The sequence below is a fragment of the Eubalaena glacialis genome, chromosome 7, assembly GCF_028564815.1.
Source record: "Eubalaena glacialis isolate mEubGla1 chromosome 7, mEubGla1.1.hap2.+ XY, whole genome shotgun sequence".
Classification (NCBI taxonomy): Eukaryota; Metazoa; Chordata; class Mammalia; order Artiodactyla; family Balaenidae; genus Eubalaena; species Eubalaena glacialis.
Window position 1 is genome coordinate 67,206,513 of NC_083722.1, and position 27,560 is coordinate 67,234,072.

The 27,560-nt window shown below is 48.7% G+C and overlaps 1 protein-coding gene across 13 annotated transcripts in view; it reads right to left on the reverse strand.

The window, feature by feature from the left end:
• Positions 1-172: 172 nt before the first annotated feature.
• TRAK1 (trafficking kinesin protein 1) overlaps positions 173-27,560 on the reverse strand; it is a 102,426-nt gene continuing 75,038 nt past the window's right edge. For 5 of the 13 annotated variants that reach the window (XM_061196574.1, XM_061196572.1, XM_061196575.1 and 2 more), the window contains 6 exons: positions 24,713-24,789; positions 23,294-23,530; positions 21,916-22,232; positions 15,419-15,772; positions 5,997-6,099; positions 173-2,945 (listed from right to left, as the gene is read on the reverse strand). In XM_061196574.1, the coding sequence (XP_061052557.1) occupies positions 2,147-2,945; positions 5,997-6,099; positions 15,419-15,772; positions 21,916-22,232; positions 23,294-23,530; positions 24,713-24,789 (1,887 nt within the window). In that variant the 3' untranslated portion in view covers positions 173-2,146. The remainder of the gene's footprint in view (positions 2,946-5,996; positions 6,100-15,418; positions 15,773-21,915; positions 22,233-23,293; positions 23,531-24,712; positions 24,790-27,560) is intronic. The other 8 variants (XM_061196577.1, XM_061196579.1, XM_061196573.1 and 5 more) reach the window with 2 other exon arrangements.

A 27,560-nucleotide genomic window follows, 5' to 3' on the forward strand; every position in this document is an offset into this window, starting at 1 on the left:
AAGGGAACGTATTACATTAAAAGAAAGGTGGGTTACAACAGAAGTATATGACTTTCAAGTTCCCCCAAGAGCTGAATACCTTCAAGTCTTTCATAGAGATCGTCTCCTCAATGAAAAGAACAAAATACAAATCAGAATAGCAGTGCGGTTTCCATCATTTGAACTTATTTTATTGGTACTCATTAGGAAATAAAATTTTATTGTTGATTTTGGATGCATTACAACACACTTTTTGGTAGTGGTTGCACAATGTTGATCATTTATTAACTATACTAAATACTGCAACCTCCGAATTGTTGATTTTTACACGGGTATTTCCTTTGTGATGATGGGTGGCTCCTCTCTCTGAATACATAAAATGGTCCGTTCCGTCCATGGTTTTCATATTCCTTTGTTATTCTACCTACTGCTTTAAAATACATTCAAATAAAAAGATATAAGTTCCTTGCAGTGAGTGCACACATACCACAGCGAGGAGAGTTGAAAACACAATTAACCAACACCCTCGTGTTCAGAGAATAAATAGTATGAAATCATGGGACCGAAGCTTGCTCCTGGGGACTTTCTCAAAGTATCTTCAGTGGACATAAGGTCACACTCACTCAATTGAAGGATACATCTTTTGCCAAGGGTGGCGGGAGGAGGGTAATGGGGGGTTGCAAAATGACGATTTCATTTGCGTATGATGTTATCCTTCCATAAATGTCTGGAACAAATGGCCACAGAGCACCGTGATGTGCAGTGCAGTCCTCAGATCAGAATAAATAAATGACCTGCTTGGATTGGAAAGCCACAGGCGCACTGTGACCGAGCTGGAGAGGACAGAAGATGTTTGTTTAAAATACAGCACACACAAATAATAAATAAAAGTTTGAAACTTAGTCAGTGACAGCGATGGGACCAGACTCCCTGTTTGTTCACGGTTCTTCTCACAACACCTCTACCTTTTCCTAAGGATAAAAAGTGGCACAAGGACACAAAGGGCTTTTTGGGACCACTCTGTTCTGAAACAAGAGGGCAAAATGTGTTTTGAGGGCATCGAACGGCTGCAGAAGAAGACCACAGACGTGAAAGCATGCTCACCGGTCTCGGGTCCAGAACAAGGACCAGAACAAGAGGACCGCCAAAGCCTCATTTCTCTGTGAACCAGTTTGGTGTTACCTTTGGCCGTGGTTCTTCTCTTTTACTTTTACTGCTAACAAATTTCATCCACCACCTTTCCCCAACCCCCTTTCCTTATGATCCTATTGTTAAAATCGCCTTGGGTCTGGTCTTAATTTGGTTGTGACACTAGGTCCCAGAAATAAGCTGCTATCTAATGAGCGGCTTGGTGTGTCTGAAACTTGTATTTTGGTGTCACAGAACCACAGAGAGAACATTCACTGCGACTTCCCATCTAGTACCATTACTTCCCTGCATATATTAAAACAAAATGCAGAAAAATAAAACAAATCACACAGAACACACAGGGGCTGCCAAACGGTGCAGCAGGAGTGTAAATACATTCTCTTTCAGGTCAGACGTCTGGTCCGACAGTGGATTACAAAACATGGAGGGATGAATTCAGGTTGAAGGCATGAGAAGAAAAAGTCACAGCTCAAGAACAGAAGCGACCGTCCGTTGGGGCCGCTGCATGTGGCAGCAGACGGAGGCCCCTTACGCTCTTACAGGGAGGGTGAGGCGAGGTGCCCAGTGACACCAGGCGGCACAGCCACTGTGCTACGTGACAGCTCAGGATGTGTGGCTCCGGCAGCCAGCCACAGATTCACTGGTTTCCTATCCATGGGATAAGAACACACATGGCGGGGGGGGGGGGGGGTTCAGTGCTTCTCAAAGGAAAGAAGGAGGAAAGACACCGGGCTGCCCCTGCCCCCGGCCAGCACGGGCCAAGTCCTCAAGAGAGCGATGTCGGTGCTGGGGTGCTTCCCGTGGGATTCGAAGGAAGGGCAGGGCGGATACAGGTCTCCAGGTCCTATGTACACATTTTACAGAGTCTCCACTCTGCCCCCATGAGGCACGAGGTTGATTTGTCTAGCTCAGGAGGGGACGTACAGAGGAGGGCAGAGGGAGCGTGCGCAGTGCAGTGGGAGGAGAGGGAGGCGGGAGCAAGACGGGTTTCCTCTAGCGGAAGGGCCTTCTCCCAGCCTCACCGTAAGCTAGTTTGTTTGGGGAGTTTAGCACCCATCAAGATGCCCGAGGTGAGCGTCACGGGGGCTTTCATCTGCATGCTGGACCCCACCATGGTGGGGAAGCTGCGGTTCCGTCGGATGCCACTGTTGAGCTGGAGCCCGCCGATGGCACTGGTGACAGTGGGGCATCCAAGGGGCAGGCCCTCGGGTACCAGACCTCCGGGGACAAGGGCCTGCGTGGGGCCCGGGGGCCCACAGAGGAGAGGTCCCTGGTCCTCAGTCAAGGTGGGGACGTGGGCTCGCCCCGAGTTCACCACTTTGGCCACACTAAACCTCCTGACTTTGTCCACGAGGTTCAGGTTGGAGACAGACACGTCGGTCTGGCTCTCGCTGCTCCGGACCGCCTTCTTCTCCCTCACCTCCCTCAGGATGGAGCTGGCTGGCTTGGAGGCCAGGAAGTTGTCGTAGGGAGGGCTCGTGCACTTGAACTCGAAGGAGGGCGGGGAGGACGTGGGCGACTGCATAGGCGAGTTGGGTGGGGTAGAGGGGATCACGGCCATCCTGGGGGTGTAGGAGTGCAGGAGAGAGCCCCGGCCAGCCCTGTCCCAGCTCTGGGGGTCGTACACAGCCGCGGAAATGCCCCGCTCCTTCAGCAGCCACACCAGCCCCAGGGATGTGCTCATGGTGGTCGTGGACTCACGGACGTTAGTGAAGGATTCGGCCAGGCTCAGCCTCCGTGGAGTGCACGGCGTGGCCACCGGCGTGGACTTCAAGTGGCTGGTGCTGCCACAAGCTGGAGTCGGGGCCGAGTTAAGGCTGATCAGAAAAGACAACAGGTCATTGATCAGAAAATGCCCACGAGCACCAAGGAAGCAGTCTGTGGCCGGCCGCCTGCAGGGGCGCAGCGCAGGCCTAGGACATGCTAAGGGGACTCCCCCAGCCCAGGCTCCCCGGGTGCCTCTTTCCATGTCTGCTCTTCCCTCTCACCACAGGGGCCATGGATTCCCCGAAGTGGGGACGTGGTTCAAGTTAACAGGAAGCTGCATGTGATTTCCCTCTTTCAGCCCTAGAGGGTGGGTACAACTGTCCCCTTTGCAGGTGAGGGAACTGAGGCTCAGGTTAGGTGACTTACTCAGCGTCACACTCAGCTACTCAGTGGAAGACCCTGGATTTAAACACAAGTCTGAGGGACCCCAAAGATAGGGGAGGAAGGCCTTCAGCAGAGAGGCTTTCTGTCCCTACCAAATTTACTCAGATTCCTGCCTTCCTTCCCAGTAGCCGCTTCCCTGAGGCAAGACGTTAACCAGGACTACGGCATATGAGAGTTTATCCTGGGAATGGCCGAAGCAGGTGGGACATCTCGGTGGAGGACCCTTGGGTGATGGGGAGACTGAGGCTGAAGGTGCCCATCAAGTCAGCGGCACACCCGGGCCTCCTGACTCCCACCACAGTGTTCTTTCTTCTGCACCCTGCTGCCCTTTAGCCCTTCTCCCGTGGGTGCCCAAGTCCACCTTGATGAGTGGAGTTATTGGGACAGAGGGAGCCACGTCACGTATTATCAGATCTTCATCTATGGAACCACCTAGAAAAAGGCCCACTGGGTGTGTGAAAGCTGGTTACTAAAGGAAAAGTGGAAAGATTCCTTCGTCTACTCATGTCATGCTGACTGAGGACCCACTATGTTCCAAAAGCTGGTATCCAGCAGTGAGGGAGTTAGGGCAGAAGGTATAACAGAGGGGCAGCAGCAGGGAATGCACTGCTGTCTGCCTGAAAACCAAGAGAGACCCACTTTTAACAACTGCTGCGGGGATGGATTGAGGCCACCCAGGCACGGAGGCCCTGAGCTGTTGCTGGATGAGCAACTGAGCGGCACAGAAAACATCCCTCCTGAGGGTCTCATGAGACCTGCCCCGGCACCTGCCCAAGGACACAGCAGGGGCTGCCGGTGCCCCCCGGGAACAGGCAGCTGGGTGGTCCCCGGGAGCCGGGGGATAGAGCCCTCTCTCCCTAGCCTGACAGGGGACAGGCCACATACCTTGGACAAAGCACCAACTTAGGGAAAGGGGAGGAAGGGGGTGGGCTCTGGAGCAGGTCCTTGGAATGAGTGGAGCAGGGCCCCCTCCTGCAGGAGGGACAGGTCAAAGGCAAGTACAAGCTGAGGCATCACTTGGCTGCACACTCAGGTGACCTCACCACTGGCCAGGGTGAGGAACCCAGAACAGGCCCGTCTCACACAAGCTCGGGACTGCGGATGCTGGTGGGTCCGGAGCACTCAGAGGAACATGGGATTAGAAACCACAGCAGATTCCTAAGGTGAAAAGGTGGATTCTTCAAAAGGCACAGGTGGAATTCTACAAAATTGATCTACAAGCAATAGAGGGCCAAAAAAAATCTGGACTTAAAATCTTGTTCACAGAGCCATTCCTAGGGAGATTCTCTATTTTGTTTCAAGCTGCCATTCTTTCAAACTCAGGCAAAAAGCCTTTTCCTACTACTGACTTCTCAGGCTTTTTCATCCCTGACGAGGCCAGAAGGACTTAGAGAAGAAGGCAGGGGTGCGGTGTTGAGTCCTATGGCTACAGTCAGAAGAGCACCAGGATGCCAGCCTCTCCCAGAGGGACGCTCTGTCCAGTGCTTTTAAACACGATCTCTTCAAACATAAAGCTGAGGGATAGGGAAGCCGGGTTCTCCAGAGGCAGGAAGGGAGACGGAGAGACAAGCTAAAATTTAGAGGTTCCCTTCCGGTAAGAACCTCGGTTAGACCTGTATTAGTGCTGGCACTCGGCGCGACTGGGGCATTTAGACAGGTTAGGGGTATCCGTTGTCAAGGCCGAGTTAGCCAGGCACAATCAGAGACACGTCCATGCCTACGTCGCGGGTTAGTGGCGGCCACGCGTGCACACACAGCTCCTTCATGGGGCCCTGCCAGGCAGGCCCTGCTGGTGGTGTTCTCACCCCCTGCCTCGCCCGTGGGCTCACTCTCTGCCCTACATCTGCTCTCAGCTCAACGGGGCCTGGGGCTGCTTCGTCGTCCTCCTCACATGACCTGCGGAGAATTATTCATCGTTGAAGGTGTTCCTTGGGGCAGCTGCTCCCTCCGAGCTGGCCCTGCTCGCCTCTCTCCCGTAAGTTACCTTCCACTCACCCTGCCAACCTCACACCACAGAGAAAACAGCTGATGGGGTCACGCCACCGCGTTGAGGGAGACCATTTTCCCTTTCACTGGAAGCTCTGGGAGGCCTGAAATCCAGCCAAGCAGAACCGCACACCCCACAGGCCATACAAGTCCTCTCGTCCTATGGTACCAACTCTTATCACTTCTTGGAGGTGCCCGAGGGAAATGGACCACGCTGGGCATGTGGTTCCATTTAAGTTTTATCATTTCGGTCATTACAGGGTGGCTGTGATGCATGGCCCCTGGGGCCATTGCCAGAGGCATAAGTGCTACCACAGGGCTCAGTAACTCCATTCTGTGAAAGAACACATTCTACTGACAAACTTTGGGGCAAAAAGCCAACAGACTTGGACTTAGGGGCTGTGGTAGTGCCCTAAACTTCAGCTGGTTGAGGAGGGACGTAAGAATCTTCCACGGCCAAGAAAAGAGCAACTAAAAGTGGGTCCAGGTCTCTCTATCTGTGTTGGATCTGAATCAATAGGGGTCTTGATTCAAAAAGAAAGAAAGAAAGAAAGAAAGAAAGAAAAAAAGATGGGACTCAGAACAGGTGACTGCAGTGCTTGGGAGATGCTTCCACTGGCTAGGGGTGGATTTGAATGAGCCTCTCTACTTTGGCTTTCCTCAACGTTAAGTCTCACAGGGAGTGTCTCAACCTCACCCCACCCTGCCCACCCCACGGCCGGGTCCCTTACCTTGGCGTGACCCGCGTGAGCTCGTCTGAAGGATGCAGGATGCGACAGGTGGTGAAGGTGAAGGTGGAGTTTGTCTGTGACATGCACTTCCCAGGGTGGTGGGCTAAATCAGGGGGAGGGGGAAGGGAGGAACAAAATATAGTCCTTGCATCCAAGTACACCCATGAGAAAAGTCAAACTCCCGCATGGCCCTGGACAGATGCAAGAAGCGATGGGCTACCTTGTGAACTGGATCTGGGCGAGGAAGGTGAAACGCAAATGTTCTGGATCGAAGGTGGTCCCTCAAAAATAACCACACTTTTGAGCACTGGTGTGCAGAGCATTGAATTGCAGCTTCCAACCCAGTCCAGACAGGGTTTCCCATCAGCGTTCTTTGGCCAGTAGTGGATCCAGTTTGAAGGGCTAATGGGCCCTTGGGGGTAAATTTGGGTTCCCTCCTCAGAGGTCCAAATCGGCTTCCTTCTTTTGTTGCTTTACTTTTCTTTTCATTGGCAAATAGGTGCCAAACTCTGCCAAGGGGAGGGGGGAGGTGCAGGGCAGGGAGAGGCACTTGCACCTGGGAACAGGGCAAGGCTCACGGGCTCCCTTTTCTGTTTACACAAAAAGGGGCTTGAGGAAGCTGGCTCCACTACTGTCTAACTGTGGTCGACAGGGAGGGAGACGGGGCCTCAGCTGCCTCAGCAACAACGTGGCAGGAGTCCCAGGGCCTGGGTTCTCTGTGGGGCTGAAGCTCCAGGACCTGGGCTGGGCTGACACACAGCGGTGCAAGCAGCACCAGTCCCCCCGGGCTGCTTTCTTGCCATCTCTAGGATGTCTGGTTTCTGATGAAAATGAGACAGAACAAGTTGTCCTCAACTTATTTCCTCTGAAAGCTCCAAAGAGTTGTTAAGGCAGCTGAAGACCACGATCTGGAGCAAAGTAAATCACAGAAGCGTTAGGACCATGCATCAGAAAGCTGGCAGGTGATAAGTAGGAATAGAGTCTACAGGAGACATCATGATTGTAGAGGTCATCCTCATTCATAACTCAAATGTAAAAAAAGAAAAAAAAAGGAAAAATGATGCTGCTTCCAATAGCATGCAAGGTGAGGTCTGGGTCATCCCCCCTTCCCACCCACTCCACCCCTGCAGCCTCTCAGCCCCCAGAGACCTCCTGGGAGACAACGGATTAGGATATTGGAGGCCATGAGCACGCTGAAGATTCAAAAGGCTGGAACGAGAATCTTCTAGCTCTTTATGGCAAGTTTTCTCTTGGATTTGACAAAAAGGAAAAGGAAAACAAACCAGAAGAGATCGGTGCCCCAAACCTACAGATCCACACACAGGTGATTGCATCTTAAAAAAGAAAAGAAAAAACTACAAACCAGATGAAACCAACAAACAAAAAAATATTGGAGACACGCAAATTGAAGGCAGGCAGGACAAAGCCAAAGCACAAAAATGGTGGCGGTGACTCAGGAGCTATGCAAGACTGGTTTCCCCTGATTATTGTGGTCCAATCCACGTCTTTGTGTCAAGGAAGGCTCCTGTGGCCCCTGGCATGGCAGCCAGCACCATGGCCACAAGAGCAAACTCTCAGCCACAGGGAGCTCCAGGCAAAGCAGGAGGGGGGTGGAAAACACACGTAAGAATAGCCTTTATGCATCTTTGTTTCTCAACCAAAAAAGTAATGGTTTAGGAACTCAGATAATTGAGAAATTACTGCAAGCAAAACAAAAATGGAAGAAGCTATGAAGAAAAGGCAACCAACCAATCACGATTCTCTGATTGCAATAAGGTCTAGAAACAAAAGCAACAAAAAACCTGAGAAAAGCATTCCAAATAACAGGTGTGAGGGGTTATTTGGGAGGGAGGAAAGAAAAATGCAGTAAGTAGAAGTAATTAAGACAGAACAGTTGAAAGAGAGAGAACAGTTTTTAAAAATATCAAACAAAAGCAAGGCTTGATTTAAACTTAGAAGTGTACCCCATTTAAAAACATGGCCAGAATATCAAATCAAAAGGTCACACATGTTCACTTTCTCCACCCCATTACATATCGGATCTTCAATCGCAACAGCTAGTGTGAGACGGACATTTTAGAGAGACAGTTGCATCAGCAGAAGCAAAACCCATCTTATTGCAAATGGGTTTTGGGAATAGGAAAAGGCTGCTAAAATTCAGAGGTCATCATTCCCCAGAAGCGATGGACAGCTTTAGAAGACCAAGGAAAATCAACAACAAGGATCAAAAGTGCCAAAGCCAGAGGTTCGGCCCCTCTGCAATACCACTGGGACACCTGGACCGGCCAGCTCTCCGAGTCACCACTGCCCACCGGGCCGCTGCAGCATCTCCCTTCCTTGGGACACAACACAGAGAGAGTGAGTCACCCGAGGCTCTTTGAGCTGCTGGGGGCTGATTCCTACAGTTCTGTGAACAGGAGAGAGCAAATTCCCAAAGCAAGAGGCACTGACAGAGTCTTCTAGGCAGGGAGCAGGGGCTCAGTGGGGAGTGCTCACTACTGCAGTCACCACTGCATCCCAAAGCCCTGCCTTAGGTGCTGTGGGTTAACCTCGTGCTGCTTGCTTGGGGCCTCCAAGGACAGGGGTTTTGGATTGAATGTTCTGACTTCCTACTTAAATCCTCATTCCTTTTCTCGGTCTGACTGGAGGACTGCAGTGTTCTGACCCAAACGTATTAACACTGACAAGTACTTTCATCAAATATTCTATTTAGGGATGAACTTGCATTTCCCCCCCTCAAAAGACCCTAACCTTTATTATTTTTATTTGTTCCTCCTCCCGCAGGTTCTGAAACTGGCACAAAATCCTCATCTGTCAAAGAGAACCTTTAAACTTCATTAATCCTTGATTATTCAAGATCGTCTACGTTGGTGAACTACATACAGGTAGCTACCGTGCAGATTTTTTGTTCTTTAAAATGTGCCACCTGCAAGCACACACCCTTCAGCCGAGGTGGAGTCTCAGAGGGCTGTATAAGGGGGACAGTCCCCCTGTTCACTTGCACTCTGACCGACCCAGGTGTGCTTTCCACCCAGAGCAGGTGCACTTGGTAAATGGCTCTGACTGGCTGTGCTCCTCTGAGGGCACATGGTGCCTGGTACTGACTGGAAAATTGGGTGCTTGGGATCTTGCTGCCGCAGCCAGTCGTGAAGGAGCCCTGGCCCAGCCCTGAGTCTCCAGTGAGGTGGGGCTTCCTTCTTGGATGCCCTGCAGACCACGCTGGGGATTATCTGCAAGTGTGCTACCCAGACCAGGGTGACTGCTGCTTGGTGGAAGGCTCGGGTCTCCAGGGAAGATGGGCAGGAAAGCCCAGTGCTCTCCTCGCAGCCCAGGGATCCAATGGTGAGAAGAGGAAAGAAACACGAATAAGGCTGGGTATAGTGGCGGGGACCTGCAGGGTGACTGGGCTTTGCAGCCTGGCCGTCTGCGTGATGAGATCTGTTCACACGAGCTCATGCATGTCGGTCAATTGGAACGATGCTTTCCTTCCCCCACCCACAGGGAAGGCCAGGATGGGAATGTGCCGGGGAGATCAGAAACTTCTCTCTCTAAAGGCCATTGCAGCATCGTCCTTAAAAGAACCCTCCCTGACACAGCTGTCAGGGTGCACCTGCACCTACTGAACTCTATGGGGAGCTGGGACCTACACACACACGGCTTCCAAGGGGATCTTGAGGACAGAGGAATGCTGGCCATGCTACACATCCAAGCTATTTTTTGGCTTACAGAAGTAACTTATTAAAATATTTTCTTTAAAATTACAAACCCATCCCAAAATCTTGGAAAAAGGGGTTTTATCTTGTGACATACTGAGAGCCTTCCAGATTCTTTTCCCACTCTTCATGGGAAGTGGTCAACTTGTGTAAAATACACAAAATGCCTTGACCTTTTCCCCTTTTTCTTGACTTGAACATGTCGTGTGAAGCTACCGTCACACGACTTGGATCTGCTCTGCCATTTCTATAAACTCATTCACCAAGACACACACACACACACACACACACACACACACACACACACACTCCCCCCACCTCCTTTAATTCTAGTAGCTGCCACCACATCAACAGTGGCATCCACCGGCCGACCTTTTCTGTCCAAGCAAAAACAAACCTACTGAAAGTAAAAGCATTGTCCATCCAGCTTAAAGGTATGGCTTGAAAGCCCTGCGAACATCAGTACTTTTTTTTTTTCCATCTTTTTACCAGCTTCTAATGACTTTGTTGTTTTTTGCTCAAGGAATAACCACAGTGGAGGTGGGGCGCGTATCTTTGCCTGTCAGCTACATGCCCTTTTTTTTTTATTTAAAGCGATGTTTTAGAATTCTTCCTAAAAAACTAAACTCTCAGGGCATAGAAAAATGCTCTAAAGATTTTTTCTATCGCTTCTTTATATAACTCTGCGTGTGAATTTTTCTGGAAAAAAAAGTTCTATGATGAGTCCATGTGGGAAAAACTCCATAAAACCTTTGTTTGCCCTGTGCTTCATCATTAACATCAATGCTGTTTGGGATTAATGTGGCTTTAACAAGTGTTTTTCTCTGGGGGGGGGGTAGGGAATCAAGGGCAGTTTCAGATACAGCAGTACAGCTTCTTTTCTTTTTTAAAAATAAAAGTGATATTAAACTACATAGTGTTGCAAAATGACATTTTTAAGCCCTTAGTTCCAGGCTTAACATGGGCCTGTGACTCTTTTTCTCTGCTTCTTAAGCATTTCTTTTACACAGCCCCTGTCTGCTCCTGTAGCTCTAGGGACCCCTGAGTCCCCAATGCAGACATCCAGCCCACAGGCACCGGGGAGGTTTCTAGCACAGAGATTGTGAACCACATCACAAGATCTCTTCCTGGTTTCTGTACAACTTTTGTTTTCTGCAAAATTTTTAAAAATAAAAAGTCTACTTGTCCCCCTACACCAAGCTGTCTACTCTGTTTCATCTAAAAACTGACTTAACAGAGGAACAATCTCACAGAATGGCACAGAGAGGACCAGAAATTCCCTCAGGTGGCCCTTGGGGTATCTTCAGGAGATAAAATGACTTAAAAAAAAAAAAAAAGATATATTTATTTATTTTTGCCTGCGGCAGGTCTTAGTTGCAGCACGCGGGATCATTGTTGAGGCATGCAGCATCTTCATTGTCGTGCCCGGGCTTCTCTCTAGTTGTGGCATGTGGGTTTTCTCTTCTTTAGTTGTGGCGTGCAGGCTCCAGGGTGCATGGGCTCTGTAGCTGTGGCCCGCCGGTTCCAGAGCATGTGGGCTCTGTAGTTTGCGGCACGCAGGCGCTAGTTGAGGCGTGCGAACTCAGTAGTTGTGGCACGCCGGCTTAGTTGCCCCGCGGCATGTGGGATCTTAGTTCCCTGACCAGGGATCGAACCCATGTCCCCTGCATTGCAAGGTGGATTCTTTACCACTGGACCACCAGGGAAGTCCCCAAATCACTTTTTAGAACGCTGTTAAAATATCAAAAGGGCAAACGCAAGAGTCTCTTTGGAGTCTTCGGATGCCAACAAAGCTGGACCCTGCGCCCTCTGCCTTCATGTCCGTCCTGTGGCAAACATCAACAGGTGTGGGGAGCGGGCCTGGCTAAGCTGCCTCAAGTCCATCATCCAGCTGGTGCTACCGGAGCCTGTTCAAGAGCGCACTTCTCCCGTGCGTCACTAGGCGGCGCAACTGGACAACTCACCGGAACTTCAACGCGCATCCACGTGCTCCCTCAAGGGCCCTCCACTTTAGAAGAGGCATTGTGCAAACAAACGCCCACTCAACAATCCAAGTGGGTGCCCCTCGAAGCACGGCAGTGCCCTCCTATGGTTTTCAGAGGTGAGGTTCCATAGAAAAAGCGGTTCCAGCGAGCGGGCTTGTTCTGGAAATTTTAAGCAGGGTTGACTCCGTGCTGTTTGGGATGAGTCAATTATGTGATTCTTCATTCATTTTTCACTTTGGGCTGCACTGGCCTGGTTCTGGTTTATTATACATTTTGATGCAAGAGCACAGGGCTTCCTTAGCATCTCCTAATACAGGGGGGTGAGAGCAGACCCCAGCTTTGTCCGTAGTGACCAAAGTCCTGTAACTGCTACACACCAGGGTGGGGTTGAAAAGTCTTCTCATTTGAGTGGGATCTCTTTGTCAACTCTCTCGGTGGAGATAAGAAGGAAACTTCCCAGAGGGTCTGTGAATCGAACGTACCAGACTTTCCCTTCTAGATTCATCAGGTCCTCACGGCCAACGTTGCCTCACAAGCCCCTTTGGGTCCTGCTTCTGCAGTGGGACTGACAGTACAAGAGGATGCCCACCCGGGGCTTTGCTCACACCAGCCCCTGCCCCAGAGGAGGCTGCAGTGATACTCAGGTCCTCGAGCTTTCTGTCTGCCTCCTTTCATCCACCAGCTGTTCCCTTCTCTTCACGTAACCTCTCCTGAACAGAACCTGGACCTACGTATCAAATAAGAAAGCTACAAAAGAAGCTAGTCCTTGGCTTTTGCTTCTGGGGGCCCAAGTGCTGCAGCTTCAGGGATTTTCAAGGGCACTTTTGACCAAATGTGATTTTTGCCTTCAACACTCAGCCCCAAAAATGACACACAGCTCCACTGCAGTACCACTGCCAGATAGGCTGCCATGATTTATAGGAACCTGTTTTAGGATATTTCCCCCACTGGAAATGGTCTCCATGTGTATGAGCATTAAGTAAACTGACCTTTGCTTTCTTTTGCATTGCTTTAATCCTGCCTCTGTCTCTCCTTTAAGAATCAAGGCATCCAAGATAATTCACCTGGACTGTCCATCCAACCATCTGCTGACCTAACTGTGTGACTTTAAACTCGGTTCTTAATCCTTTACCACATGCAGGCTCTTCTCTACACATAAATACCTAAAATTCAGAACACTGGCAGTACGAGATTATGTCTATTTCTGATAAAAGTGTACTTTCTATATGAATTAAAACATAAAATATATTACTGAAATAAAGTAAAACTGTAATCTAAAAATTGTTTTACATAATCCATTTTAATCATCTAAATTATTTACAAATATAACAAGGATTTATCCTTTTTAAAGACATGGGATTATAAAAATCAAATAATGACACAATAATACATTAAAATATATTAATAAATATTTTTCAGTACTCAAAATGTTTTCTCCATGAGAGAGTAGGCTCTAGACAAAAGTGCCTAATATACAAGTTTTCCCAATTGCCTCCCATAATACCAGTTGTTAAAAAAGAAAGGTTAATCACCTTCTGTCTTCAAAGGTTCTCCCTACTAAGTCTTCCCAGGAAGATGGCAGCTCCTGGAACTGTGCTGTTTGGCAACAGGAAAGGGCAGACCAAGGCAGGGACCAGGCCAGCGGGGTTACAAATTCCAAGACAGAGGATGCCCCAGGCTTTCCCACTGAAACTTATCTGTCTACCTGTGACTCCAAGATTGTGTGCATAATGCCACTCAGGGCCCCTGGGATGATTTATGTAGAGTGACGTGCTTCTTACATTCCTAGAATCAAAGTGGTTCTGTCATTCCCCACAGAGAAAAAAGAGCCAAATCATTGCCCATGCCTTTCCCTCCTGCACTGAGCTTTTACCAAGTCTTACCCAGAAAACAAGCTCGAAAGGACCTTTGCCTAGATGATCAGACCTTCCCTAAATTACCTTCAGCAATCTGTATAATTCTTTCTGGATGCACACTACCAGTGTGACTCCTCTATAGTTTCCACTGTATGTTTGTGTGCCTCTCCTCAAAGTTGCTGGGATGGATTTGCTGCAGGTTTGAGGAAGGTGGGAAGAAGCAATGGATACGCCTTTGTGTGTGGTAAGGAAAGTGGTTAGGACTTAGCTCCTCGTAACCGGTCCCCTTGCTCCCTCTGTCCTCAGAGAGATATTCTTAGCTGAATTGATAAGCTTTATTCCTTCTCTACAACTTCTCCAAGAGAAACCAAATGGTGCTTCTTTAAATTTACAGGATTCACCTTCTAATCCACCTCCAAGACTGCAGGAAGGGGTCACCACACTCAACACGATGCCTGCCCCTTCAGCCACAAAATCAGCAGACACAGTGTCTCCTGTACCACTGTCTGCCTTCCAGAGGGACGCCAGTGCCGATGACACAGGGAGGTAACAGTACCGAAGGAAAAAGGGTTCCTTTTCTTAAGTGAGAAGATCCTAAATAATATACATTTTCATTCCCTTGCAAGCTTAATCTGGCAACTCAATGGCTAAAAAATAAAATAAGACATAAATAAACCCAGGTGCTAAATAATCCTTTTTACTTGATGATACCTCTAAAGTTTATGTGAAAGAAAAAAGAAAAGTTCCTTGGCCAGAGGTGTGTGAACTTAGCCAGGGGATGGGAGACACCACCATGAACCTCAGCTCTCTCCTGCCCTGTACTCTATGGGGAGTGTTGTACGTCTCATGAACGAAAATTATCAGTCACAAAGATGAATGTCCTCTCCTCAAATCTGGTGACTTGGGAATGTCATGAGGATGACGACATTGGGTTAATTCATCTTTTTCTGGGTCTCTCCCCTCAGCCCAAGCAGCCAGGGGGTCCAGGAAGTCTGGGTTAAATAGTAAACCACGTGACCCTGTGATGCCAGGGCCCTGGGCACAAAGCTTTTCATCCCAGTGACGCCTAGGATGTGTAATTCTGCAACCTCATGGTCATATCTTTAATACTGGGGTGGAGGGAGGTGGGCACAGAGATCAGACAGTGCTCTTTTCCAGATTCATCTAGAGTTCTCTCTCTAAGAAAGCTTACTGACATCCTCTCAGGGTTTGCTGGATTAAGGAGTATTGCTAAAACACTTTAAAAAAAATCTACTTTGAACACATGTATAAGCTGGAAAGAAAACACATACGCCTTCACTGCAGTTAGGAAAGGGAACAGGCTGATCTATGAAGTGATCTCTGAAATCCTGAACACTTTCTGGGCTTCTTCCAATTTTAATGCATCGTGTAGGTAACAGATTCTCTCATTCACCTTCTGAACGATCCAGCACTCATAATTGCCCCTAAAACTGCCCAACTCAGCTCAGCTCAGCTCAGTTTGGAAGTCACCAGGGGACCCGAGAAGCTGCCTTTTAGACACGGGGAGAGAGCCAGAAAAGGAAGTGGGAGCTGATGCTTGGGGCAGGTAGGGGGCAATAATCCACTTCTTTTTAGCAGCCTTTCCTGCTCCCCTTCAAGAGCCCGCTGGGCCATGCACCTCCAGGATGGGCAGGGAGCCGCACCCATTGGTTACAAAAGGAGGCATCAGACTCTACTAAAAAACAGAACCGCACAGTGGGAATGCTTTCATCATCACCCACACAGACGAGCAGAAGCTACAGACAGAGAGCGACTACGGATGGTGCTCGGGACAGAAGTGAGAATGGCCCGGAACTCTGCCTCCGGTAGAGATGCCAGGTTTACAGGAGTGATCGCGATGCCCTCACCAGACCCCTCCTCCTCCTCCTCCTCCTCCTCCTCCTCGGCCGCTGGCGGCTCCTGCATCTCCTCTGGGAAAGCCTGAGGCCGGTTCGGGTAACTTCTGCTGCCTGAGACAGTCACGCGTGCTCGGGACCTCTCACCTGAGGTCTCTGGGTGCTGAACTGGCGTGGAGGTAGCTAGGCCCGGGAGGGAAATGTGGTCACCTGTGTCATCTTCTTCGAAGTCGTTAAGGCAGTACACTTCGTCCAGGTCAACGTCCAGTGTCCGGAAGCCCTTGGTGACCACACCAGGCCGGGGGTCCAGGATGCCCCCGAGGTGAGGCTGAGCCAACTGCTGCCAGTGGTGAAGGGTGGCAGAACCTTGCAGGAGAAAGGGCAGAGGGGGCGACAGGGAGAAGAGAGGGTTAGGATGGGGGTCTAAGCGGATGGCTGTTGACCACCCTCCAGTGCGGAGCGTGAGCCCCAGGGGGCTCTGGGTGCCACAGGTGGACGCTGGTACGGACACCCATCGAGCTGCCCTTGCCCCTCCTGCTGTGCAGCAGGTGCTAATCCCCTTCCATGCCCGGAAGGGACACCAATTTAAGGACGAAAATCAATTTTTTTACAAAGTAAAATTAACGCCATACTACCTGCCAAGGATGTTTGGTGACAAACTCTTTATTTTAATCAACTGATGTCAACCCCCCAATCCAACACAGAATCACTTTAGAACTAGAAGCGGAAAAAATAAGCGAGGCAAGCACAGAAGCGGGGTGGGAGGGGGGAATGTGTATGGATTCTATACCAAGTACACACAGCTGGGAACAGGGAAGACATAGCAGAGGCAGAGTAAGACGATGTCCAACCAACTCTAGGACCCACAAGAGAAAAGCAAAAAGAAATTAAAGTAGCACACAGAGAAGCGGTGGGCACGGCCGTCACCTCCTTTACCTAGGTTTTCTGTATTCCGCCAGCAAGCCTGACAGGCTGCAGGTTTGGGGAGTGGGAACTGGCTTAAAGAGACGTGATTTAAGAACACATAAGTCCACACAGAGGCCTGAAGCAGAGAAGCCCATCTCCTGGCTGACACCAGAGCCTGGGACTCAGATGACACCAAGCAAGGTCTGTAATAACACCGGAGTGCGTCCTTGAGGACCTGGAAGGTAAACCCCGTGCTCCCAAAGAGAGGTGTTCCAAGACCAAGTCTGCTTAGGAAACTTGGGTTAAGAAGCGTATTTACCAAGGAACTACATCTCAGAATCTTTAGCATGTTACTCTGTGCCGGGACTCTGCCCAACCCATCTGCTAGAGCAAACCTTCTCCCCCTTAGGACACTTAATACCCCTCACACGGCCCTGGTACTGTGGGTGCCCCGCCCGTGGGCATTCTATCCCCATTCCACAGATGAAGAAGCTAGCCACACCAATAACATTCCACGCTCAACAGAGAGACTTTGAGAACAGTTCTCAATGAACTCCCAGACACTTACTGCTGGTTTCCCGAGGGCATCCTCTGTTGGGAGGGCAAGAATCCCTCCAGACTACCAGGGTGCCCTGGGGAACGTCAGAAAGGGGAACCAGGGATGCCAGAGGCCAGCAGCTCAGGAGTCAAGATGAAAGAGAAGTGAAAGGCAGGCAGGCAGGCAGTGTGGCCAGGAAGTGGTCCAGGAATGTAACTGAACTCCCCGACCCTCCGCTGTGCCCAGTGAGTGCACTGCCTCCAAAACACTGCTGGGAAATAACTCCTCATGGGGCAGTCTCGGCTGAGGAGTCTTGAAAGGATTTTGCAAATGGGCAATTTCAAATCCACTTAAAAGAGAAAAAACTGTACACACTTAGGGGGTCTCTCCCGGTTTTAAGTGTCACAAGCACGATAGCAATCTACATAACCCGAACCTATTGAATATAACTAGAAAATATTCTAAATGCAAAAAAGAAAAGAGATGAAAGGTGCATATAATGAAACAAACGTGTGCATGGGATCCTGAGTCCCAGGTGCCACGGCACCATTTTTTAAAAAGCTACCCTGTATGGAGGCGTGCCAGCAGGGCAGCTTGCTCTACATGTATCACCTAGACTCACTCCTCAAAATCGCCCTGCAAGGTTAAGTATTATTACCCACACCTCACAGACAGAGGTTCACTGAAGTTACGTAACTTCCAGAGTCACTGAGTTAGCGGTAGCATAGCCAGGGTTCAGTGCTAAAGGCCCAGTTCTTTCTGTAAACTCATCCTGCCTCCCTCCTCAAACCACAGGTCTGAAAACTAGCCAGGAACCTGGGCTCAGTGAGAATATGGAGGAATAAATGGCGGCCAGTGCAGCTTCCCCGTGGGCATCCAGGGCCTGCCAGGAGATGCACACTCTCCCACCAACGGGGTTTCTCCTGCCACTCCTGGGGACCTCCATGCATAATAGTCCAAAATGGGTCCCCGGTTTGTGTGTTCACTGTTCACATGTCCACATTCCTGGCAACAAAACTGCACTGGGGAGAAATTTTAAACAAGACATTACGACACTCAGCTTGGGGCGGCACATCCAGGTCTTAGAAGGAAGATGAGAAATCCCCAGATGCAATGTGGCCATGGCCACATTGGGAAGGGGACTAAAGGGAAAGTCAACACACTGGAAAGTGAAGAACCATGTCAAGGAAGTGGCAGATCTCCTCATCCTTCTGAAGGGGGTTCTAGACGTTTACAATGCACCGGGAAAGAACTCATTGAGGCTGGAGGTCTGGGCCCGGAAAAGAGTCCCGCGGGCCTCCATTCTCCATCTGTCTAACAGGCTGCCCCATCTCTCCCCACCCCGTGCATGAGTCCGAGAGAGAAATGAGGCTACAGAGAGTTGCTATTTGGAGTTAAAGAGGCTACAGAAGTACATGGAGTTTTTTGCATTCCCTGAAAATGCAGAGCAAGGAAATCTAGTGAGATTACAATGAAAAGGTTATGCTGAAAGATGCACAATACGTGCCTTTTTACCCCACACCTCAGGCCTCCTTTACTCATGGAATAGCCAGCCTTTACCGAGCACTAAGGGCCAGGCTCTCTTCTAAGAAGCCTACATTACTGACTCAGTCATCAGGATAACCCTGCCCTCCTCACGTTACAGGATGAGGAAACCGAGCGCAGGGAGGTAAAGTGACTTGCCAGAGGCTGCACAGCCAGGCTTTAAACCCAGGCTGGCTCCAGTGCCCAGCCTCTTGACCATAAACACCACCTCTCAGACGGCACTGAGAAGGCCTCACATAATGTGAGCCTCAGAAATCAGGTCAATAACACACGTGAATGGTGTTCTAATTCTCAAACAGGTGTTTTCTATTCTACAAAAGTGACTATTGGTGACAACCTCTGCAAACTTGACTGTCATGTGAGTTAACGTCATGTAGGGGGCTCAGGGACCATCTCCACTCCTGACTGGTTCTGAGGCCCGAGCAAACGTGGTGGTCCAGGCGTGGCAGTGGATGGGAGGTGGAGTGTGAGGGGTTCTGCCTTATTCAGAGCCTTTGTTGTCTCTTTCCTATCCCGTTTCCCCAGCTCCCCACCCCCCACCTCCCGTGCCCACCCCTCCTGGCCTCCTTTATTTGTCAAGCACAAAGCAGGAGGCTCACTGTACTATTAACTACCTCCCATTACCATCACCTTCTCCCACCCACATGAGAATGAAGCTGGGGTCAGGCAGGCAAAGAGGGGAACCTTCATGTTCCTAGTCGGCACCAAGATGGTCTATGGAGCAGGGCGTGGACAGAGCAGAAACGTAATTACGGTCACTGCCCCTTTCCTTCTGTTTGCTTTCTTTCCACACCCCACTGTTCTAACTAAAAGGTTTTCATGTCACCAAAGGAGAAGAAAACTAAATCCATTTATGTCAGCAGAGCACCTAGGGCTTAAAAGTTAGAACTAAACCTGCTGGATAATGTACAGCTTGGAAGTGTATGCTTTTCCCTAATTACATATTAACTTGTTTATATTTGGAAATACTATCTGGTTATAATCAATCAGAAAGGAAGAGCAAAATAGAGGGGAAAAATACTGCCTGATTCATCTTTTGAATGCCGATATATCTCTTTCTAGTTTGAATATTTTGTTTGTCCTTTACCTGCTTAAAATGTGTAAGATAAGGTGAAGAGACAAGAGTGCTAGCATTCTTAAACACCTAGCCCAGTTATTTTGGCTGACACCAATGAGCAGATAGCAAGATTAATTAAATAGGTAAGGGAGACACAGATGGACGACACAGATTGGCTATCTTCTATGATCCCAGCCAACATTCTCCAGGGGCCTCACCACAGGTACATTTACCTGGGCCACTGGAGAGCATAGGAATCCTATCAGCTTCTTGGTGGCAGTGGAAAAAGATGTAAGAACATTGGCCCCAGCACAATGCTGGTCCAGGTCTCAACACTGGTAAGGCTAGCCCTTATACCTGAGTTACTGGAATAGGGGCAAGTTCAAGGAGACTACAAGTTAATAAGCACCTATTAGATACTGGGCACAATAAAAACACATCACATTTATTCCTTGCCACAATCTTGTGTGGCAGATGTGAGCCCTATTTCACAATAAGGGAAACAGGGCTCAAAAAGGTAAAGTAACTTATCCAACACCACAGTTAGAGCTGTAATGAACCCAGCATCAGGCAGACTTCCATGTCAGCACTTCACCATATCAAATTCAACATGGTAACACAGAAGTAACTGTAGAGGAGAGGAAGAAAAACATATTGGTTGTATTTTAAACAGCTAAGAAGTCAGAGGACTACAAAATGGAGCCAGAGGGATAGATCTCTATCATGAGGATACCTTACAGCCCATAGTGATAAGACATGACTTTTTAATGGTAGTGATATGGGTTCCTGGTGAGCAGGGTACTATAGTTGAAATTTATCTTGCAAATCTAATGGGATTTCCTCTTATTCTATTAATTTATCACAAAACTACTGCTATCTACGTCACAAGATTAAAAGAGAAAAAGATGAATTGGTCAAAATAACTTTAAAAAAAAATCTCTTCCTACAATATGCTTGGAAAATGAATCCAAAAACACATCCTTAGATGATCTAATGAAACACAAAGTAAAATATAGAAAGCAGACAAGATAGAGATGATAAATTCCAATGACCTTTGAGAGACAAAGGAGAAAAAAGAAAAGAAAGGCAAAAAGTAAAATTGCAGAAATGGAAGATTTTATTGAAAGAAAAACAGACATAATTATGGATCAGAAAACAATCACCAAGCTTACAACTGAATAAACAGTTAAAAAAAGGATGAGCCATCCCTCTTCTGAAATCTAAGAAGGACCTAAATTATACAATTAAAAAGTAATTATGAAAAAAGAATGTTCGCCCACCCTCTTCCTTCCTTTGGAGAATTATGGCACCCAGCATTTCTTGGGTCTTTAACAAGTAAAACCTCATCTTACATCATGCATCCTAACAGGGGTGATACTGCCCCCCAGGGTTGAAAACTGGTTCTTCTGGGGTGAATAACGGTACTCTCTTTAGGCACAGATACACATATAATACATATATCTATGGCATTAACTTTTCTGGGGGGGGAGGGATTGGGAATTAATGTCTAAAATGGCTTCTTAAAGAGGGTAACAAAAAAAAAGTTGAGAAATACTGCCTTACAGAAATTGATTTGGCTTTGCATTAGATACGTAGTAGAATTCTGAAATACCTTCTCAAACTCTCATGGGTTTCCAAACTAAAGGAGGAAAAAAGAAAGAAAATTACAAGCACTTAGTGGCTCTCAGCAGGGTAGTGGCAGGTAAGGGGAACACATGTTATAATGCCTAACGCAAAAAGAAGGAAAAAAGGGGAGTTTTTCCATGAGGTTAATCATCTAGGGTGTCCCTGACACTAGAAACTGAATTGCCCCTGGAAAAGGTAGGCTTAAGGAGGGACAGGACTCACTCGCCTCTACAGTCACCCCCTTCCTGGCCCCCAAACTGTGGAGGTCTAGAAGCCTTGCTCAGAACACACTGCATCTGAGGAAAGCCACACCCTCTTTATTTGAAGACCAAAGCAGAACATGTGAGTCAACAAATAGCAAACCGCTTTCATCTGGTTATTGAAAAAAACAACTTACAGCGTTTGCTTTGCACACCCCCTCCCTGACACCAAATTTTCTGAGACGTCAAAGCATCAATTGGCTACACTTCTCACACCCCCAGGCATGTCCTAGTTAACTTCTGAGGATGTTAGGAGTGCCTCTGCCTCCCCAAAAGATTTGTACTTCTACGGTTCTAAATGCAAGAGAAAGAGAACTAGGAAACCAGCGCCAACACGTTTTCTTTTCTTTGGCTGAGTTGGAGGTTAGTCTGGGCTGCCTGTGTGTGCATTTCCAAACCTGCACCGGGAGAGGTGGAGGCCTGGGCACTCAGAGGAACTCAAACCAGCAGCGCGGGTGGCTATCTCGGAAGAAAAAGGAGTAGGCGTTACAGAGGTTGCCAGCTTTCCGGTGGTGGATCAGGGACCACAGGGAGTCGCTGAGGAGGGCAGAGAGGGGCCGAGGCCCCTTGTGATCACCTTCCAGCGGCTTGACGATCTGCAGCTTCTCGGGCAGGTAGGAGCGGCTGCTGAACGACATGCCAGAGAAGCCGGTGAACTCCGAGAAGCGCGAGTGCGTGCCCAGGGACATGATGCTCTCGGTGGGCGTCAGGGAGCCGCTGAGCAGCTCGCCCTTCTCCGCCAGCTCCCTGAGCTTCCGCTCCTGCTCCTCCTCGAAGAACCTCCTCTCCGAGAGGTAGTTCTCCCGGCGGAGGGACAGCCGCCGCAGCGCCGTCTCCAGGTCGTGGGAGCCCGGGGTGCCCGGCGTGCCCGGCTTCTTACTCCGCTCCTCGTTTCTGGAAGGAGGGGAAACGGGGGTGAGCGCGGAGCACCCAGCAGGGGGCGCTAGACAACGAGGGCCTTACTGCTAGTTTCCAGGTGGCAGCTGGATCTTCTAAGGAAACCAAAGCAGCTGAAATTTAGGCTAAAATGGGGAAACAAATGCCTGTCCAGAAGAACTATTCCCTCTGTTGGTTCTTTTTTTCCTCAGGGAGGTGAGGAGGGAGCACTAAGGTGCATTGCAAATTTGCACACACTACGTAAAATCCAACCCCTACAAAACATCTCCCTCATGACGCCTTAGGAAGAAACCTTCTTCAGGCTGATAACCAATATTTTATAATAACTCTAAGTGGACTAAAACCTTTAAAAATTGTGAATCACTATGTTGCACACCTACCTGTAACTGACATAATATTGTACAGCAACTATACTTCAATCAGAAAAATAATAAAGTCCAGAAAAACCCAAAGTTCTCATAGAGCAGTTTCCAACTGTCTGACCCATCAGTCAGAAAAGCCAACTTTGTGAAGTCATAGGAAAAGGATGGACAATGGAATGGCGGTGGGTGGGTGGGGGGGTCCTGCAGGGCTTCAGGACGAGAGGGACAGACCACCGCTGAAGAGGACCCATCTCAGGAATACATAGTGTGGCGGGCACTTGCCAGACACCCTGCACCCCACCTTCAGAAGCGAACCAGATTCTGGTCACAAGACAGAGCCTGAGTCCTCCTCAGCCTTTCAGAATCCAAGCTACAAAGGGGTTCATGAAACAAATGTCTGGTCTGTAGCCTAACAGATAAAGATTAACAGAAAAAAACTGTCATTTATCCTCTCCTCCAACATTTTACAGAAAAGCAGACTTCTGGTGCATCCTGTTATAACTCTTTAAACTGGTTAACATAGCAGCATCCAGATAAGCATAAGCTCAGCCGGTTGGTACAACAGATTTGAGACCTGAAAGGTCGACACTTTTCAGGTGACTCTTATCAGCCCCCCTTCTTCTGATTACTGAACCTGTGTTCAATCCCCCCTACCTGTCCCCAAAGCAGAAAGATAAGAGACCCCGGCTGGCTCACCCCAGGTCTGCTGACTCTGCTTCCAGGATGATGCTGTTGGTCTTGTTGTCAAGGACGACGTTGCTGACGTCGCTGCCGTAGAAGCTGGACCGGGGGGTGCTGACACAGCTGGACAGGAGCGAGTTCATGGCCGAGGACTGGTTGGAGCCAGGGATGTTCATGGAGGACGGGGTCAGAGACCTCTGCTTGACCACCTGGTTGATGTTTCTTACGGTCTCAAAGACTCGCTTCTGGTGACTGGGGAGAATGCACAACATCATCCATGACTAAGCAAATGCAGGAATGACCCTGGAGTTCAACCCTCCAAACACTGTCCACTGAGAAGCCAATAGGCAGTTGGCCCACTGTGACCCCCAAGCAACCCGACACCCTGTGCCTTCCACGTGTTTCTTAGGGTGTTGGTTGGAATTCAAGAGACTCAATACCCACAGAATTCAGGGCTCCACTACGCGGTTGTGTCCTAAAGTTGATACTGCTTCCTACTTCCCTTAAGCTTGACCTACAAATATATTTAATGGTAACTTCTGTCTCCCACCTAGTTTTCTTCTCTCATGATAGTCTCTAGAAAGCAAACTCCAGGAGGGCCGTGTTCACTGCTCAGTACATAACAGGGCTCAATAAATTTTTGCAGAATGAGTCTTTGTTGACCATTCATATTAAAAAAAAAAAGTAAGACTTAAAGTTAGTCCTAAAAACTTCTATAATGAGATGATAAACACCAAATGAGTCTTTTTTTTTCCTGGAAACTGCCATTTCTAAGAGCAGAACCACACTTTGATGCTCATTTGTTCTCTTTTAAGGAGAAAAAGGTAGGTATGTTTCTATAATGGCTGCTTCTTCCTGGGCTGCAAAGGGCTTCACACATGCACCGAGGCTTAGGGACTGGTCACTTCCAGGATCCCGTTTAAGTTCTGTCTATGGGATTTGGGTACAGAGAAAACTTGATGAAATCAGATCCACAGGTTCCTTACACCTCCGAGCAGGCCAAGTGCAAGGTCTCAAGTTAGGAAGAGAGATGGCACAGGCCGGTCGGTATGTATGCAGAAAGGAAACGGAAGCCTTGCTCACACCCCACCCCCCGAAGAGCCCTCTGTATCTCAGATTGCATCTTATTTTTCTTTTCCTAACAGACGTCAAAATTTTTTTTAAGTAACATTTTCCACTGAAAAGAAAGATAAAAATGAGCGGTGGTGTCAAGACGGAGCTTGTGTGAAGAGAGATGGGAAATACATCTGTCCTTCTCTAACTTTCTGCAAGTTCATAATATATATTTAAAACCCAACCAGAGGAGGATGGGGGTTGTCAGCTGCGTTCTCCAATTTCCCTTAATCTAGACTGTCTGTGGAAGGATCACAGCGATCACTGCTGGCATCTGAGGCCCACCCCACAGTCCCTGGGAGCTGAGAACCAAGGCCGTACGCGATGTCTGGCGACTCGGGCTCTTCCAGCTGCAGCTCCTTGCGCATGGTTCCCTCAATCTCCGCCGCCAAGGAGTCCTGGGAAAAGCCGGGAGACACACAGTGAGTGAGCAGCAATTCAAGTGCTCTGTCTCTAGAAGAGGCGCGAAGACAGCCTGGCCCCAGAGCATAAACCGAGGCCTCGGAACACAGGGTGACAGCATCTGCCACGGGCAGAACGCCAGGCTGAGCGATCCCCATGGAGCTGAGGGTAAAGCCCCTTTGCTCCTATGAACTGAGGGTCTGAAAGCAAACCCTGTGTTCCCTGGGCCAAACCATGGAGCTGTGGCGGTGACCACAAGGAGAGGCAGAGGGCTTGCGGGGGAGGACCTGAGTGATGGGTGCTGTCATTTGGGCTCTGCTCTTGTGATCCCTGGCCTCCGGCAGGGAAAGCTCCTGTGCCCACCAACCATCTATGGCCCCGCCACCTTTAACAACCGGCTCACATCTCATTTCCGCCAGGAATCCTTCATCTCCTCCCCAAGGAGACAGCAAACACATTAAGACCTTGCCAGTTCTCTGAACAGTCCACTTGCGTCTTTCTCTAGCCAGGTTGTGAATCTGTGGGTCTGGGGAAGACCAGTCATTGAGGACTTCTCACCTTCTGGTTGGGCCAAGCCACAAGCTGAGACTCAGCAATGGAGGGGCCTGCTGTGTACCCCTCTCCCTGAACCGCCCACCAGGCCTCACTGGGTGAAGCGGAGCCTGACAGACAATCCTTCATGCTCACGCAGGTGGATGCCGATAGGACCAGGGTGTGCAGAAAAGCACCTGCTGAGGCCTCAGAGGAGGACACCACCTAGGAGAACCTGAAGAGAAGGGCTAAATTCGTGCCGAACAACAGAACTTCCTGCGATGACGGGAATGTTCTCTTTCTGCACCATCCAGTATGGGAGACACTGGCCACAGGTGGCTACTGAGCGCTTGAAATGTGACCAGTGTGACTGAGGAACTGAATTCTTAACTGCACTAATTTTAAGTGATTTAAATTTACATAGTCACTTGTGGCCAGTGGCTTCCCAGCTGACAGCGCATGGGGCCTCCTCCAGAGTGTCCACCTCCAGGGCCCCCCCACTCCACTGGGGATGTTCCCGTCTGGAATTTGTAATTTTTAAGCTAGTTATTTTTCTTAATACTGTTTACATTCCAAGTTCTGCACAAGGGAAGGACCTTCATACCACTTAAGAGAAACAAGATACCAAACTACTAATGACACTGCTGTTCTGGAGGAAAGTCACAAGCAAGGTCTGTGACATTTGGGGCCACGATCCCCCCTGGGCCATCTGGAGATGAGCATGGATCCCTTCTCAGAATAATGTTTTTAAATGAATAAAATAATTAGGATTAAAGAGGAAGCCAGATATACTGAGTTAATTACTAAAATATTAATAACTGCAAGTATGATAGAGTAACACACAGGATCGGGTTTCAGGACTGGTAATGACTGTCACTTTGAAGCGGAGATTAGCACAGGTGGTGTCTTGGGACATCTGTGGCCACTGACACGTGCTATGAAAAGAGCTGTGATTTCGATGGATAACAAAGTCACGGGGATGCTAATATCGCTGTGGTTTGTTACCTACCTTCATGAAGGAAGGAAACACCAAGTACAGTTAGGGATTAATAAACATATAAGATATAATCCTCCCTTGAAGTTCAAGGGCCCACTGAATCCTGTCTGTAGATCCCAGATTAAGAACTCTTGGCCATAAGGCAAGAGAATTGGGAACATACTTGAGCAAAACCTGCTACTCACTGTTTTATTCAGCAGTTAGAAGGGCTGGGAGCAAGAGAGGCAGATCCGGGTGTTTTGCTCCAGAGACACAGGCATGATGTGAGCTTTAGATTGCCTTAAATATCTTTCATGCATAATGCACTTTAAAAATAGCCGTCCTCAAAAACTGAGCTCTGCCAACAGCAGAAAAAGAGCAAACAAAAGCTCCACCTCAGCAAATAATAAACGCTGAGAATCAATCTCTCCAGAAGAAACCCAAATGCAGACTTTCAATTCAACTTTTCTTATGTCCTGGTTTAGCTTTAAAGTATAGGTCTGTCCTTGAGAGTGGGAACACAGGAGAGTGAATCCCAGGCATGCAGGAAACAAGACAGCCCCAAGGAGATGTGAAACCGGGAAGGAGGGAAAGTGAGGCAGGGAGTGTACAAAGCTACACGGGCCCGTCTGTGAGCCGACCATAGTCAGTTCTAGATCGGGATTCAGGGGATGTATTGTCCTTTGCTGCCTTCATTGGGATTCTTGGAATCACTGGATCACCAATCTGCTTCTTGGAAGGCTGACTATTTATGTTGTATCTTTCTTTTTGGTTTCCCTTAGATTTCAATCGGGTGGAGAGAGAGCGCCTGACTTTATATGTGAAATCAAAGAAGAAAAGGAGATCATGATTTAGAAAAAGTGGTTCAGACAGCAAGGGGTTGGGTGACAGTGTCTGCCATGGGGAGGGGGAATCTGTGAAGAAAAAAGAGCCCTGAGTAAAGGTCAATTTGAAAGGGACCAACTTTCACAAACATTTATACAGCCCTCCACTCCTATTTCATTTAGGGGAATTTCTCTCAAAAGTTCTTCTCTCCTCAGAGAGAACTGGTATCTCATCAAAGCATGGAAATAGAGCCTGAAAAGTTCTTGGTGGTTTGCTTTTCAGTCTGTTGATCCAGCCATCCAGATCTAATATCTAGTAAGCACCTACAACTCTACAATATACCAAGCACTGTGCTAGGTGCAGAGTATTAAAGAGAGGGAAGGAGGGAAGGAGGAAATAGCAAATAAGACATGGTCCCCACCTTCAAGGGGCCCT